General features: G+C 35.0%; 1 protein-coding gene across 5 annotated transcripts in view; it reads right to left on the bottom strand.

Moving 5' to 3' along the window:
* The window catches only part of ZNF236 (zinc finger protein 236), a 73618-nt gene that overhangs the window by 19589 nt on the left and 36912 nt on the right, over positions 1-17117 (bottom strand). For 4 of the 5 annotated variants that reach the window (XM_083865043.1, XM_083865042.1, XM_083865041.1 and 1 more), the window contains exons 13-23: positions 16657-16801; positions 14131-14391; positions 13629-13879; positions 12884-12985; positions 7861-8012; positions 6623-6729; positions 6377-6528; positions 6048-6260; positions 5236-5515; positions 4685-4788; positions 591-956 (exon numbers count right to left, since the gene is read on the bottom strand). In XM_083865043.1, coding sequence (XP_083721169.1) covers positions 591-956; positions 4685-4788; positions 5236-5515; positions 6048-6260; positions 6377-6528; positions 6623-6729; positions 7861-8012; positions 12884-12985; positions 13629-13879; positions 14131-14391; positions 16657-16801 — 2133 coding nt within the window. The remainder of the gene's footprint in view (positions 1-590; positions 957-4684; positions 4789-5235; positions 5516-6047; positions 6261-6376; positions 6529-6622; positions 6730-7860; positions 8013-12883; positions 12986-13628; positions 13880-14130; positions 14392-16656; positions 16802-17117) is intronic. The other variant, XM_083865044.1, reaches the window with a different exon arrangement.

Consider the following 17117-nt stretch of genomic DNA (forward strand, 5'->3'; position numbering starts at 1 on the left):
CACTGCCAATTGGTGAGACTTCATATCCTAGGCACTTAATTAACCAACATACCACCTACACTACTACTTTTTTGTATTGCTAAAGGGTTTTCTTGCTTTGTTTTGAGGTTGAGGGTCTTTTGGTTGGTTTTCTTTTTGTTTGTGTGCGGTTTTTTTATTTTGGAGAACTAACTACACATATATAGCAGACGATATGCATTTAAAAGACATTCTTCATTATTCACATAAATAACCAGTGTACACAAATAGAGTGATTGTTTTGCTTATTTTTTTTCTTTTAAATAAAATCAACTAAGTATTATCACAAAGAATACAAGTTCTTCAGCTATTTGTTATCTGCATTTTCTTCCTCTCTGCAGTGCAATACCACAGCAGAATTTAAGAGACTTTGAGGTGAACTGCATACATTTTCCCTTTGTTCTTAAATAAATTTATTTCTATTCATGTCACCACTGTGCATCCAACCATGAATTCAGTACAACTCTTACCTGTTTGGAAAGCAGTGTTTGGCAAAACTCTCCAAACTCTAATAAAAACCAAATTTCATAACTTGATCTCCACACCACCACTACCACCCCATCCATTTTTACCTGACACTGAAGCAGGCAGGATAGCCTGGCCCACAAGTCCTTGCTGCAGTAAATTTTGATCAAATTGATTCGTCAAAACAGAGTTATTCATGATGAAAACATTAGGGTCTGTTGAGGATGAATTAAGAAGATTGACAGGCTGTAGTCCCTCAGTTGAAGTCCGGGCAACAGGCTTCCTAACTTTCTTTGTATCCGGTTTATAATGACATTGTATGTGGGTTTTTCTGCGCCCTGAAGTACGAAACCGCAAATCACAGTGCGGGCATTTGAAGGGCTTTGCTCCCGTATGCAGGCGCATGTGGACTTTTAGACTGCCTTTCGTAGAAAAGGAATTACTGCACACGTGACAACAGAACAGCTTCTGCCCTAGAAAGTTTCAAAACCAGAAAGGTAAGTGATGAAACCTCTAAAAAGATTGACAAGACTAAATCATCCATTTAACAAACCCCATAACAGATTCTAACCTAATTGAACAGAATAAATTTGAAATAATTGGACTTTTATCATTTGGCTGCTTTTCAAATGAATTAAGGTTCTCAATGAAAGGCATATTAACTTCTTCCTTTTACTAAAACTCCATATGCTTTTAAAGCTTTCATGCAGAATCTTATTTGGTCACCTTCATGCCTCTGTCATCCTCCTCATCTCATCTTCCTGACTAATCCAGTTATTTCAACTACACAGTTCATAAACGGGAGAATTAAAAGTTTCATCTTGACCTCTTCAGCATTTGGCTCCTACTTACTTAGACACTCATTTCCTTTTTAATTCCAGCAGCTTTATTTTTCTGTTTCAATGCTGCCTCAACTAATCAGTATTAATGGATTACAAGTAGGAAATTATTAAAATTCAGATAACATTCTAAAACAAAATATCAACCCCACAAAGTAATCCAGAACTACAGAAATCTTGTCTATACATATACAGACCTCTTTATCTCTCCTTTCAGAGTGCATAACATCTGAAAAATATCCTTGGTCTCAAATGGAATTTTTAATGTACTACAAGTAACAGCAAACTATAGAGTTTGTTCCTTTAACCATATGCACAGCTGTGCAATTCACGAAAAGCATAATGTAACTATCTGGCAGAAAACACGCCACTGCAGCTGAAAACCCACTGTAACTCCTGAAATTCCCAGGCCTCCCAGCACAATATTGCTTCCTAGCTAAACAAGGGAAAGAAGCCAATGCATTCGGTAAAGAAATCACAAGAGCAGTATGGGCCTATGATTCCTGCTCTTGAGTGCTAGTTTCCATTTACACAGAAGAATCTCTCATCAATTTCCTGAATTACAGTTCAGCCTACTTCAAATTACAAAACCCTGGCACACTGTTGTCACTTCTTGTTCAACAAAACTAAGTAAACCTCTGACAATGCTCTGTTTCAACAAATGGAGAAGAAAGAGCCCAACAACATGAACCAGTAAAACAATGGGAATATGGACTGCAGCAAAGTCATCTACCACATTCACAGTGCCACAAAGGCAGCCATCCAGCAGTCTTTCCCACTAAATAAAAAAACTCCACCCATTGGGAGAAAGGGGGGTGGGAAAATAAGAGAAAGAGGAGAAAACCAACAAAAAAACAAGCAGGAAGGAACAAAGAGAACATCTGAAATCCTGTTATTTAAATATGCAATGAGATTATGAACTGACTCTTGGCCCTTTTGTGTAAATACTAGGAATCTGAAAAGAAAAAAGAAAGATGGTTGAACTATGTGTTCAGTAGTTTAGTAGTTTCAAGCTAGCATCCACAAGGGAGGCTTGGAGGGAAGATGATCACAAATTCGGATGCAAAGTCATCGGGGAATGGCAAACACTAAATTTGCACTGCTTCCAAACACAGCAAAAATTAAATGTGTTTTTATGCCACTGACATGCCACACTACTGGCTACACAACTAACAACTTAATGAGAACTGCTACATAACCAGGAAACTGGAAAAGCAATGAAGACAGAAATCCAATAGTAGGTGACTTTATGCTACTACATCAGGATGCAGGAGCAAGTGGTCAGACAAAGAACCATATACCTCAGTAAGAAACTTCAAATCTTCCAGTAAAGCCCCAAACTAATCCTTTGGATCAATGCCAATTACAGATGGTATCAGGTAGGTTCCCATCCAGGCAAATTTCATTTACAAAGTAGCTTTTCAAACTGAACTATTTTTAGGGGAGTTACATTAATACTGTAAAGCTTTTTATTGTTCATGTAAATAAATTTAAAAATTAATTTACATGAATCAATAAATTAATTCATGTAAATAAATGTCTCAATATGAAACCAACAAACTATTAGGTGTAGGTATTGTCCACAGATTAAGACAGCAGTCCAGAAAGCAATCCAGGCTCAAATGCAGAAATCTGCACATTAACTAAACTTTATCCAGCACAAGTGGCCCAAGTATAATAGAACATGGAAAAAAACTCCCATAAGATAAAATGAATTACAATAGGGAAAAGGTGATACGGCTTTTGCAGTGAAAATTACACCTCACAAATCTGTGAGCATTCTCTGAAGATCAGATTTCCACTGTATCTGAATTTTTGTAATTTTACGCTGTTTAAATATGAAAAGACCTTAATAAAAATGCTGTCACAGGATGAAAGAACAGAGTCTTCTCATGAACTAAAGAAAAACAGTTTGAAGACTGAACACAAATGGTTTATATGGACAATTTTCACAAGGCTGGAAGTCAGCAGAAGAGTTTTTAAACACCTGAGCAAAGACTCAAACTATCAAAATTGTACTACATGTAATGTGAAAGAGAATGAATTTCACATTGGGAAAGTCTGTTTAAGGATGTTAAAATAATAATTTACAAAGCTCCATTATATATTATCAAAAAGTCTGTACAACCATAAATAGCTTAAAAATTAAGAAGGGGAAACAGTTTCTCTTTATTTCTCAAACAAAAAACTAATGGGCTTAGGAACAAAATTATCAAGATGGCAAACTGAAAATCAAACTTGAATCCAGGAACTTACTACTGACTGTACTGAAGGCCATTCTTTTTTACCCAGTTTTTCTGTGTTCAGAAAACAACTGGATAAAACTAATGTAAAATATTCCATTAAAGCTAGTTAGCAGAGAGGCAATCTCTTATTCAGAGTCCCACAATTTGTAAACTGCTTGAACCTGGAGGTACATGGCATAATCCCTGCTTTGTTCCTTTCATTATCCTTATTATCTGCTAAAGTCTGTCCTGATCTACACAACAATTTCAAGTAACAGGAGTACTATTTCTTACTAAACAACAGTAGAAAGTACAAATACAGTAAAATGAAGAGGAAGCTTCCACAAGCAAAATAATCATGCATTACAGCATTAAGAGCTTTCTATCGTGTCTATCATGTGGTTGGTTTTTTTTTTTTTGAAAAGAGATAATAATGAAACTTAATGAAACTGTAGACAATTTTAGAAAATAATTAGTTCAGAACTGTGTTTATTACAGAAGTTCAATGGTAAGAAGAAAACAAGCATGAAAGACTTAGAAGGTTTTCTTTTAATTAGTCCAAAATTGCAGTTGAAAAACACTACTATTAAAATCAGACCTCTCCCAGGAATACAAAAACTGACTCTAAAAATCTAAATATTACAGATACTAGTTTACAGTCAACTTGCAAGATTCAAACAGTTGAATGCTCAAAATTTTTGTATTCTTATTTTCTAGTTTACATAGCAGTACAAAAATTAACGTTTATAGCGGTTTTTTCCTCTAACTTAATTTTATAAGATTCCCTCAACTCCAACCTCTTACTCAGGAAAATCATTTATCATTGAAATGCTACAGGAGATTTGATATGAACATATTCAGGATACTTACATACACAGTTTTTGTATGAGCTAAGACCATGCTTTAAAAGCCTAATAATACAGAAGGCTGTAATAACATGGTTTATTCAGAATGTTCTGATGCAATTCATTTGATGGTGTCACAAGTACCAAACTTCCCCCAGCACTGCCATCCACAATTCCACACAATGGAATTGTGATCACAGTGAAACATAGCATTCCTTGCAAAATCTGTATTCAAACAGCTAGTCAAGAAAGCAAACAGCTCCTAAACAAAGACATGCAAAGCCTTACTAACCTGTGTGTGTTTTAACATGACAATCCAGAGTGGATTTTACAGTGAAACTCTTTCCACATTCATCACACTTATACGGCTTCTCTCCAGTATGGATACGAACATGCCTAATAATTCCAGGATACATGTATAAATGAATTTTTACTTTTATGTCAGTTTGTACAAATATTTATTTTCTATCTTATTAATGTTAGAATTAATTAAATACTTATACTAGCATTATACTAGGCAGAACAAGATGATTAAGTATTTGCATTTTTTGAACAGATTTTTACAAGTTTTTATATGCAAGTATTAGAAGCAAGAAAAAAATAATTTACTCTAAAAATTCATAATAATGATTTTAACACTGCAGGAAAATGAATATGAAAAAGCTAGTTTAGTCCTATTCAGAATATGTAAAATTTTGACACATTTTTAAAACACTGTCAAAAAGAAAAAATTATGTAAATATTTCAACTTGGGCACAAAGAGTTATATGAAACTGTAATTGCTAAAGCTTCTAATGAAGTATTCAGCAAATTAAAAACATATGAAAATTTTCCATTCCTCACCTGACTAAATCACTGGGTTTTTTAAAGCTTTTGGGACAATAACTGCAACAGTTGGCATATTTGGGCTCTGCTTCCAGTTCTGCTTGCTTATCTTTGATCTCACTAATTCTGTCCTTCTCTGCAGCCGATTGGACAAGAACTTTCTCTGAAACAGTGGCACTTTCTTGAGGTCTAATCTTTGCCAATTCTGCTGTCTCTTCTTCTGTGAAAGTTATGACATTAGGACGAGATTTTCTGGAAGTTCTTTCAGAGCTCTCATCATCATCTTCAACACATGCAACTATTAAGTAAAAAAAAACCCAACAAAAAAAATCAAACCAAAACAAAAAATCACATTTCTGTTTAGCTTATATCTGTCAGTTGAAATTACAAAATATAGATGGGTTCGTTATTAAACACACGGCCACTACCTTTTGTGCTTGGACTTGCACTATTATGAACTTTAATCTCTTTTAGAGGTCTAACTACTCATGTCTGTACTTCATTTTAAAAAGGCTGGATTTATGATTCTAATTTTTATAATAACTAACACAGGTTAAGTAATACATGACAAAAAATCTTCTACTTTAGTGACATACTAAAGTAGCTATGTCACATACAATACCTTTAATGCGCTGGACAAATCCAGGAAAACTAATTTCTTTAAACAATTCAGATAACAACAGAGTGATCTCAGCAGCTCTGAACAGCAGACATTATCCATGCTGGAAGGCTATTTTGTACCATTATTGTTATAGCATTCATGTAATCCACCAAAACATCTGTATTTCTTATGTAGTAAGGACTGGAAAAGTAAAAATGAAATCATTTACCTCCCCCTCCTGTATCTGTAGCTGCTGCTACAGCTGAGGAGACTGCCTGATGTTTTTTCATATGTTTTTTGCAGTGAACAGTTGTTCGAAAGCTTTCATCACAGAATGGGCACTTGTAAGGCTTCATGCTCATGTGAGTTGCCATGTGCCTGGTAAGGCTGCCATTAGTTGTGAAGGAAGTATTGCAAATGCTACAGCTGAATGCTTTAACTCCTTAAAGTAACAGAAACAAATAAGTAGCATGCTATTTGTTTAAGTTTACTCACACAGGACAATTACAAAACCCAAACTTTGGTTAAACTAATATAGAGCTAGTATACTCTGTTTACCTGTATGTGTCTTCTCATGTGACTTAAGAACTCCCGAGGAAACAAAACCACGGCCACAGAGTTGGCATTTATAAGGTTTCTCACCAGTATGTGATCGTACATGTTGTTTCAAATGGCTGGATTTCTTAAATCCTTTGTTGCAATATTCACATCTATTAGAATAAAATAGCTTTCATTAATTTCATGTAACTATTAGCCATAAAAGATTCAGGAAATTCTGTTACAAAAGCTGAAAGTGTAACATACCTATATGAACGCCTACTTTGATCTTCATTATCCTCAAGAAAATGAGGCCGTTGGGTGTGCAATTCAAGTTCCTCTTGTGGTGACTGATCTTGTATCAAGCGAGTGGTCTAAAAATCAAAGCCTCAAGTGAATCTCAGTAATACAATATTTAAATATAGTCTCACAAACAGGCAAGAAAAAAAAAATCACAGCATTTAGAGTCAACAGAAGTAATTAAATTTATGCTTTCATACATTTTGAGAGGAAATTAAAAGTGCAATATAATACCTCACTCTTCCATCGTGAGAAGGAAAGCATCAAAATGTTCAGCTACTGAACTGGAATGAACAGACAACATAGTCCACTTACACTTCTCTGAATCTCCACAAAAACATATCTAAATTGTCTAGATTTTTAAGTGTTTGAGGAGTTAGATTTAAAATTAGAGCAGCCATTTTAAACATCGAGTAAGCAGCAAAACACAGTGCTGCTGACAGACTTCACCACTTTCTGAACATTCCTGTAAGTAAAGCCCACAACAAAATAATCCTTGAGAACAAGAGTATGTTTCAAAATTTGAAGTCAGGAGATTCCAAAGCCCGTAGGCTGAAATGACTCAAACTCTTCTAGATCCTAAAGCCTCCATCAGTTCTTTGCAAACCCCCATTTGCACTTTGCAAACAAGCTTGAAGGGACAGCAACTCATTAGAGATCATCATGGTAAACACATTACAACAAATTGACTTCATGCCAGGTACTTCTACTGTCATAAAAAGTTACATTTAAACTGTATTTTTAGCAATTGACCCCTCTTACAAATTTAACTAAATGAAAACCATGCAAAAACATCATACACTGCAATATGCAAGCTCCATGAATGATCACTAAAGATTTGTAATGCTTTTTTTTATTGCTTGATCATTTATCTATAGAAATCTAATAATTAGGAGAGAATATAATGCAACAATGTAAAATTATTTTGTATCATTACACCTTCTCCTTAGCTTTAAACTCATAACCCAACATTATAGTATTTTTAAGTCTAGAGCATCAAAACATGCACTTCCTTTTCAGAAACTGTAGTCAAGTCACTTATCCTCTCCTCACCTTTCTATTTTCCAGCTGTTAAACATAAGCAATCTAGAGAAGAAATCCTGAAACCTTTCTGACTTCTTGTTTTACCCAATCACCAACGAAATGGTGCAAGAAAGTCACGACTGAACACAGAACAATTAATCCTGCCTTCAAGCAGTACTTACTACATTAATAGTGTCTGTATTTGGAACCTGAAGAAGGGCTGGTGGATGATAACTCGTTGAAAGAGCCTGAGATTCAAGTGTGCTTGAATCCTGCAGCTGTTGTACAGCTGGAAATTGAGTCTGTTGATTGTAGCTGTCATTCACAGTAAAACCTGCCAGAAATTAAACAGTCATGAACCTGTAAAATACACTGATCTGGACTTTGACACCACACTTTTCTGAAGACTACCTTCAAAAGAGAATAAGTAGCATTACCACATAGTAATAGTTGTACTCTTCACTGTTGAGCATCAAAACCCACACTTTTCTGGCATCTACGTAATAGGCATAACAGGGTTACTTACCGTTAGCTGGAATTCTATTGGAAAATCTCCTCCACAGAAAAACACTGTTTGAAGTTTCTTCAGGAAGCCACTATTACCTTAGAGCCATTGAAATTTTGAATTTCTTGTATGTAAGCATGCATGTGTCAAACAGGTTGACCCATCTCCCTTTATCCACGTTGGTACCACGCTCCCTTAACTACACTGGAAGCCGATCACAAGGATGCAAAGCTCAGTGGGGAGGATGGCGGGTGAGTGGAGGAGATGACCCAATAGGAGAACTCCAGTTTCTGATAAAGTAACCCCATTTTCTCCTACTTTGGATCTCCTCCACATATTCCCACTCTTTAGATAATAGTAAAGTAGAGCAAAGGCAAACTGCAAAGTAAAAAATAAACACATTTTTATTCACATTTCCAGTATAAAACCCTGAAATTTTTATTTGGTTTTTTTTTCCAAAATTAGAAATAGCAGATCTGAATTATCTCCTTTTCTAAAGGAATGAATGAAATGATAGCACCAATGATTGAGAGCCAGGGAAATACAGTTCAGATTGCATTGTTTTTTAATGCTATTAGAGATGTCCTTTTATCAACCCTTTAAAGTTTTAATACTTCCAGTATTAAAAAACAACCCACAATGTCATGTGGAAAAGAATTAAACAACAGGTATCAGTAATTAACATATGGGCAACAATTTCAGTACTTCTGTGCAGTTTGCCTTTAGTGGACAAAAAGGGTGAAGATTATGAAAACAGAGTAGAAACAAACCCACATCAGATGATCACAGCATCAAAGGCCAAAGAGCAATGCTTAAAGAATCCTTTTGAGCAACAGTAAAACAAAAACCTGGATGTGTTGAGTTTAAGCAGAAATTTTCCCAAAAGACCCTTTCCACAGCAGAATATTGTAATCAGCAGAGAAAAAACCCTATTTGTATGCTACTGTTTCCACCACAGAATGAAAACGCACAAACATAAATACATTTTGAAAGCATTATTAATCAGGTCATAACCAGTCACCACACCTAATGGTGAAACTTGTATATTATTTTCTCTTCTAGAAGTACCACAAGAGTACAAGAAAAAAAGATCCTAAAAGCTGACCTTGCACCTCAATCACCCTTTGTGAAATGACAAAAAGTAGCCTGGAGAAAGCAATGAAAAGTTCTGCAGTGGTAAGAGGGTTGTTAATTTCTACTTCTCAAATAATTTTTAGAAGTATCTTTATAGAAAAATAACATTCCCACTACATGGGATGAGAATCAAAAAAAAAAACAAGACCCAAGAAACTGAAGAAAAGGTTTTTATGCCCTACATAAAAAATCCTCAAGCTATTAAATGTACTATATTAAAACCTGAAACTTATTTTTTAATCAGTAGGTATATTTTACTAGCTAAGAAGGAAAAAAGTTATTGTACTATGACCTATTTAATTTCACAATGTTTGAATAAATTACTGACATCCTGAAAAATTTCCCAGGATCATGCAACAAAATGCCCAGGAAGAGAAGATCTGAATGTAGAGGTATTTGAGGACAAACTGAAGAAAGAAATGCTACCTCTGAAAGTAGTTTTGGAATAAATACAAACCAAAGCTGTAACAAGAATATACACGACACGTCCCCATTTTGCTCAATTCCTAGCATAAGGGTCAATTTCCCTTCAAAATTAAAAAAAAATTTTGACAGTTGTGAGCATTCTAAAGGCATTTACTACCACCATGCTATTTCTACAAAACTGCAGTAAAAAAACACCCATACCACCAAACACCAAAACCCAGACATTCAGTGTGAGAAACTTCACAATCTTTATTTTCTGTTCTTGTTTTCATCACTGTATGCTGTTACCCAGAAACTTTTGATCACTCTTAAAAGAACAGAGAATATCTTAAGCTCTGTATAATAAGGGGAGTGACTCTCTTACTAGAAAATGCTCTAAACTTGGAATTGGATTTTGCATTTTTCAGTACAAGTAATCATTTGTATCGCTTTGGTTTTTTTCAGGTTTAGAACATCATCCAACCAATTATCTTTCATATTAACAAAACAGCAAAAATTAAAACACTCTGGAAATCATTTTACTAGTAGAAAGATATGTCTTGCATGTGAGAATGAGAAAACAACAGTATGATAGTTTGTATTAAATACAATATTTAATTTAGAAGAAATTTCACGTCTTTACTGACAGATCTTTTAAATTCTAACATTATAAACATCAACATGAACATGTGCATCTCAGCAGGGATCAGTGACTATCAATCACATATTCTGCAGGTTTGTTTCTTAGGCAAAGGCAGCCAGCTGAACAGTACTGACTGCAAATACATGTGAACAGTTACTGAAAGATCAGAATTTTAAGTCCTGAGACTACAGATCAGCTTCTTAGGAAAGCAAACAGCATTCTGGTGGCAAGGGTGTATTTGTATGGGCTACAGAACTACCGGCATTTGCACTTCTGGTTTTTCAAGATCATTTGCCTGTCACCACTATTTGAATTATCATTCAACCATGCTTACAGGGGCACTTTAAAGAAAGTAAAGGTGATATAATTTATATGAAAACACATTTGGTGACAGATGATAGTCAAAAATTCAAAGACAATTTCAGATAAAAGACACATTTGCTTGTTCTGACTTCACTTAGAAGTCTTCAAATGAAGATGCCTGAATGTGCTACAAAGAACATAAGTCCTCTTCTTCAGCCTTCAAATCCAGCTCAAATGAATTATAATTATGATACTGTAGCACCCTCAGAGGATCTGCACTTCTTTACAAGTCTGAACATGTGAGGAAGAAAATCTACCTCAACAAACAAGAAATTCAACAGAAGTATTACAAACAAACCTGAAAGAAGAAACAAAGTTCTGCCAGGTCTATGCAGACCTAGAGATTAGCCTCATCTATCTAAAATCCAAAGTTGGTGTTTTTCCCTTCAAAAAGCAAAAAGAAAAATCAAAAAGCCTTTCAAAGTTTTTTTAAAAAACTCCTATGTCATTTTACTAATAAACACTGCAGCAAAATACTTTAAAAAGAATACAGCCTATAAATATCAAGAATAAACAAACCAGTGTTTTAAGCTTGAATATTCTGCCTAGCTGATAGGAAAAAGAAATTAGGAGCATGAAGCACAGATGCAGACATAGGGAGAGGGTCGACCAATTTAACGCATGCATCCGCGCAAATGCTTACCTACCTGAAATTCAAAAATTTTGAAGGGCTCCAGGATCTTCAAGGAAACTTCAAAGAGTTGGGAATCTGTGGATGAGATTCCAAGTAGAATAGGAGACATCTTATACAAATGAGACTTTAAAATGCCCACACCACACACGTTCTGTTTCTCTGAACCAATTTTATAACACATTGATGATCAGTCTAGATTTCTGATGATGAAAGAATTGTTTTGTGAGTTCTAGGAGTCTTTCCCCTCCCCAGAAATCATTCGTTATTTATACAGAAGATACACATACACAGAAACTGAAGTTTAAATAACAAACCAAGAGTTAATCATTGGGTCTATAAATTCTAAGAAGCCATTAAAAAAACAAACAAAAACCACCACCACTCTTCAGTGTAATTCAGAACAAAAGGCTTTTTTTTCCGTAGCGTCTTCTCATTCATTTGAAAAACTGTAAAAGTCAACCAATGAAAATCATCATAATATTTCAAGAGGATCTGGATCAGTCTTGTTTAATAAAGGTAGAGACTTTAATTTTCTTTTCTTTACATGCAAAGCAGTGCAACCTAGAGAATTAAAATTGGCAAATTATACTGTTTCTTCACAGCATGATGCAACTCACCACAGTCAATTAAGTTTTTACAAATGATACTATACAATTAAAAGGGAATGAAACTAAGAACAGAGAAGTTTGTGCAGACAGAATACCAATTACTGGATACCAGCTACGTGAAGTAATTGCCTAGGGTCAGAAACAAGGAGATCAACAGATAAGCCTGTGATGCGTCCTTCCAAACCATAAAGAATGAAAACCCCTGGAACATTCACCACCTCAGCAAAAGCCCACCTGCCACAATACCCAAAATAACCACAAAAAACCCCTTGACACAAAGCTTCGTATTATGGAACAATTCAAGAATTCCAGCTGTGAAATGCAAAGAAAAACAGTCATTTCTTCACTATTTGCAGGCTACACACACCTACACATATTTCTCTGTATTTCATAGGAAAAAAAAAGTTTCCAAGTGCTTACAATCTCTTAGTTTGCTAGTTTCATTGCTCTATAAAATAGAAAAAGAAACTGCTGTAGATAGGTGAAAGTATGATTTTTACATGACTATATTTTGTACTGCCTTTTTCCAAAATGAATCCCAATAGCTACTCACTCAAATCTTAAGACTCTGCTTCTGATCATCTCAGGTTATGAGCACGTATATTGAGGGTGAAACTTGTGCAAACTGCCTACTGCCACGGCAATTTCAAACACAATCAAGGAAAGAATATGAAATGCTTGACTATAAAACCCATACTGTAATGACTAGACATCAGCTCATAAAAGCAAAAGAAAAAAATTAAGTATTCATAATATTCTACCAAATATAGCTTCAGAATGGTAATTTTTTCCCAGTTCTCTGCATTGCAGTTACTGTGACTGCAGATGCCCACTTTAGAAATGTTTTATCATAGCTATGCTGTAAAGCCAGATTTATAGAAACTACTTCCTACCTCCTTTATTTATTACTAACCTTGTGATAAGCTCTGTTGATCAAATGGCTGCTGTGTTATAGTCTGTTGTTCAAACTGAGTGATGTTTTCCTGTAAAGCATGCTGGGATGTCACAAATCTATCTGAAATGGTGAAAAGAAGGACAGGGGAAGAGAGAAAGAAAACGGGAAAATATCAAGAAAAAATGATGTAATTAAATGTATATTTCAGTTGTTTCAAAACCCCCGTGTTTTATTAGTCATACAAATTTTCTCATTAAAAAAAATTAAACAATTATTAGCTGAACAGGTATCTAAATCGTTGTTTCTAGTACATTTTATTTATTTTCCCCTGTTGTACTTGATAGCTCATTGCACCATGAAAAAGAGCAAAGAAGCAAAACCAAAATACTTCGTTCCACTATTACAAATAAAATAAGAACATGGAACATTGACCTCAAACCACAGGTATTACTTTCTAAGTAGACTACAAAGCAGTGTTTTTTAATAATAAGAGAACTGACATGGTAAGGTTTTGTGGACAGATTATTTTTCTGTGTATTTGTCTAGTAGTTTTACTTGCTACAACTAAAGGGTGCAAATCCTAATCTTTTTCTATTTTAATAGTAAACCTAAACACCAACGGATGAAACTGTACTACATACTTCAAGTATATAGTAAGTAGCCTTTATTTCTTGTATTTTTCTAGTTCCTATCGAGAAACAATGATTTGAGAACCTGTAAACTTACCTCATTTTATAAAGCTTAACGTATTTCAAATACTCACCCTCATCTTGCTCTAAAGGCTGATCAGCCAGTTCTTGTTCTAGTGCTGTTTCTTCTGTGCCTACCACTGGCTGTTGGTCTAACTCTAAAATAGCCTGTTGATCTGTTGCAACAGTTTCTGACTGCTGTAGCTCATCACTTTGAATCTCCACTTGCATTTGCGTAGAAACATGAATGCTCTGCTGATCTACTGTAGAATCATCTACTGAAGAAGACTGCTGATTCTGCTGAAGTTGCTGTGCAAGTTCATATCTACAAAGTAAGGTGAGAAAGTCTTTATGGTTTCAGTAGACATATATCCTATTTATATGAACAATTTTTTTATTTTTACTATACACCACAATTTACTATACCTGCAAAGGTGCCTAAGGTTTGCTACCCATAAATAAAAATCCTTATTTAAACATATACAGTTGCTACAAAGCAAATCTGCCTTTCCAAGTATCTTTAAGGAATGGCAGCTGAACTACATTGAAAGATTCATGCAAAAATTGCAAGCATACCTATGAGTCTTCATGTGTTTTTTACAGTTGAGTGATGTTTTGAATGTTTTTTGACAGTAGGGACACATATATGGTCGAAGGTCATTATGGATCCCCATGTGTCGCCTGAGGCTACCACCGGTAGTGAAGGCCCCGTTGCACACAACACACTTGAAAGCTTTCAATCCAGTGTGCGTTCTAATATGTGCTTTCAGAACTCCAGCTGACACAAAACCTCTTCCACATTGAGAGCACTTAAATGGCTTTTCACCTGTATGAGACCTTTTTAAGAGAAAGCAGAATTTAAAAGATTTAAGAGTTTGATTTGCAAAGTTATTAAAGGACTCAATTTTAAAATGAGTGAAACAAATCAAACTAAGGTAACAGCTGTATGGATGGAAGAAGTTTCAATTAAGAAAATCCAGATATTAAACTTTATTAAGTTACAAACAACCTGGCAGGGGTAAAAACAATACTATCTGAATAGTTTGTGTTCTACAGTCCAACCTCCTTTTCTGATCATACTTTGTCTCCATTACAATACTTGGGTTTAATTTTTCCATTCCAGATGGTATAGCAGTTCTTCAGACTAGTATATTATCACTGGCATGTATTTTCCTCAGTTCAGCTAAAAAACTGTCCACAAAAGTTCGGAGAAAAAGATATGGTTCTCCTTATATACTACCACTGCACTTAACAACAAAACTCTTGGGAAAAGAACTGTGTCCATCCTGAATACCTCTGGAACAAGGCACAACCTGTCTCTCATAATGCTATGTGAAAAAAATATTTGAGTGGTGAAAGCCTCTCACTTGCATTCTCAAAGTACATGGCACTCACTATACCCTTCCAGAGGTGCTAGAGGCGTTTCCCTTCAAGACTACACTGAGATACAAAACAGATGGAAGGAAAAGTTAGGAAATGAAATGGAATGCAACAAGAATTTTAAGGATTACAACTGTAGCATCCCAGGAGAGAGCTAGGAAGAAGACAATGGGAATGCTAAGAAATGGAAGATTAAAGAAGCAAGATTTAATAAAATCAGGAAAAGTTAGGAACAGCTTATGATTACAGTAACCTTGGAAGTCTATGGCCACCACATCAGACACCACAACAAAGTAAATGACAGATACTAAGATTACTGTTTTGTTACCAAAACACATGATAAAAATCAGCAGTAGGGTATCCTGACATTCCTTGGTGTGCCTTGGGGATTATTTGACACACCGACTACAAATTTCTCTCTTTTTCAGAGAGGGAAACAGGTTTTGGAAGCAATGATCAGCACTACTCCACAAGGACACACTGTCCACAAAATTATCAAGCACGGCAATTTAATTATAGCAATGCCAATTTACAAAGAGCAAACAGGTGAAAAGAAAAAAGTTTCTAATTCTTCCACAAAACCTTAAACAAAGCCATGCTTCACTCAGTACTCTGTTGAAAGATCAATCAAAGAAAACATAGCAGCAGGTGATTGCACCCACATCATATTTTTGCATTTTCAGTATAATTCAAAATTATTTTCATTTAAATCAATCCATCTAGAATGTTTCTACAGAAGACAGTGAGAAATCTAGGTAGGATATTACACAAGAAATAGGATATTGCAAAGCTTCCCTTCCTCCTGTTAAGATACCATATAAAACCCAAGGACTGTTTCAAGGCAGTCTGAGAACTTAAAATACAGAATTTGATTTGTAAAAAGAGTATGAGGCACTCACCACGATCTGAGCTAGAGAGAGTGAGACACCGGTACGTACAGAGCTTACATTGCAGAAACAGGCAGATTGCCACCTGCTCATATAGACTCTTCCTTTACATTCCAGTCACCATCTTCAGTGGGAGTTTTCATATTTCTTCTAATTATTTATAGTTTGTCATTCAGAGAGCATTGTTTCATACCTTGACTAAATGTTAAATCTCATTGCCTGTAAAACCGCAACTTGATTCTAACTTTGAAGCTACTCTTCTTTTCAAAACAAGATTGGATTACTTATCTCCACTGGTTCTCCTACAACCTAAATTTTTCTATGACTCCATGACTTTGTGGTTCTAACAAGCACTGAGTACATGGAACTTGAACTGAGCTTCAAGCTACAAAATGATCCCCAACAATATTTACTCGATTACAATGTAAGCTCAAATTTTTTTAGGTTTTCTATACAGGACAAAAAACAAACTTCCTTCTCAAAAAACAGGAGTTACATACAAAGCAGGCAATCTGGAGTATGCAATTACAAAATTACCATAGGAATTCACAGACAATGCTTGTTATTTTCTATTCACAGTTTTGGAAAAAAGAATCCAAGAGGCAGTAAACTAAACTGCACACAGAACACAACCACTTATACTACTAGAAATGCACATAGGCATGAGTTAGTCCAAAGTCACCTCAAACTCTACAAGAAAAAAAAATCTATTATCACTGGTTCAATGTTTAAGAGATGGTTAAAAATATCTTTTCAGTGACTACTATATGAATTTTGTGCCTTTCCACAAATTTATTATGACATCCATTTCCGTTCTTTATTTTGTTTATTTTACCTGATGTGTTGTTTAAGATGACAGGATTTTTTATAGGCTCGATGGCAATAATAGCATTTGTATGGTCTCTCTGCATTATTCACAAAATTACTGTTAAAATAGTTTTGGAAGACCTGGCTATTCCTTGGGATTGGCTGGATAAGACCTGCATATATAAACACACACACACAAAAAGGAAAAAATGATTGGTAAAGTTGTTCCAAATATACAGTAGTCTGAAGAGCTGTTACTTGAAAAGAATGCATGACTAAACTGGTAGTATCCAAAAATATAAAGAAAATGTGTATGCTTTAAGCATTTACTTAAAATTATGCATTCATCTATTTAACATTACAGATATTATACTGTACACTGTATTTTAGACGTAAGTTCTTCTTTTATCCACAGGTCCACCTCACTACAGTAGCAGCCTTGTCCAAAACAAGCATTCACTTTAGAAAAAGTTGACAGTTATGAACTGA

Source organism: Zosterops lateralis, assembly GCF_965231275.1.
Source record: "Zosterops lateralis genome assembly, chromosome: 1".
NCBI classification, from domain to species: domain Eukaryota; kingdom Metazoa; phylum Chordata; class Aves; order Passeriformes; family Zosteropidae; genus Zosterops; species Zosterops lateralis.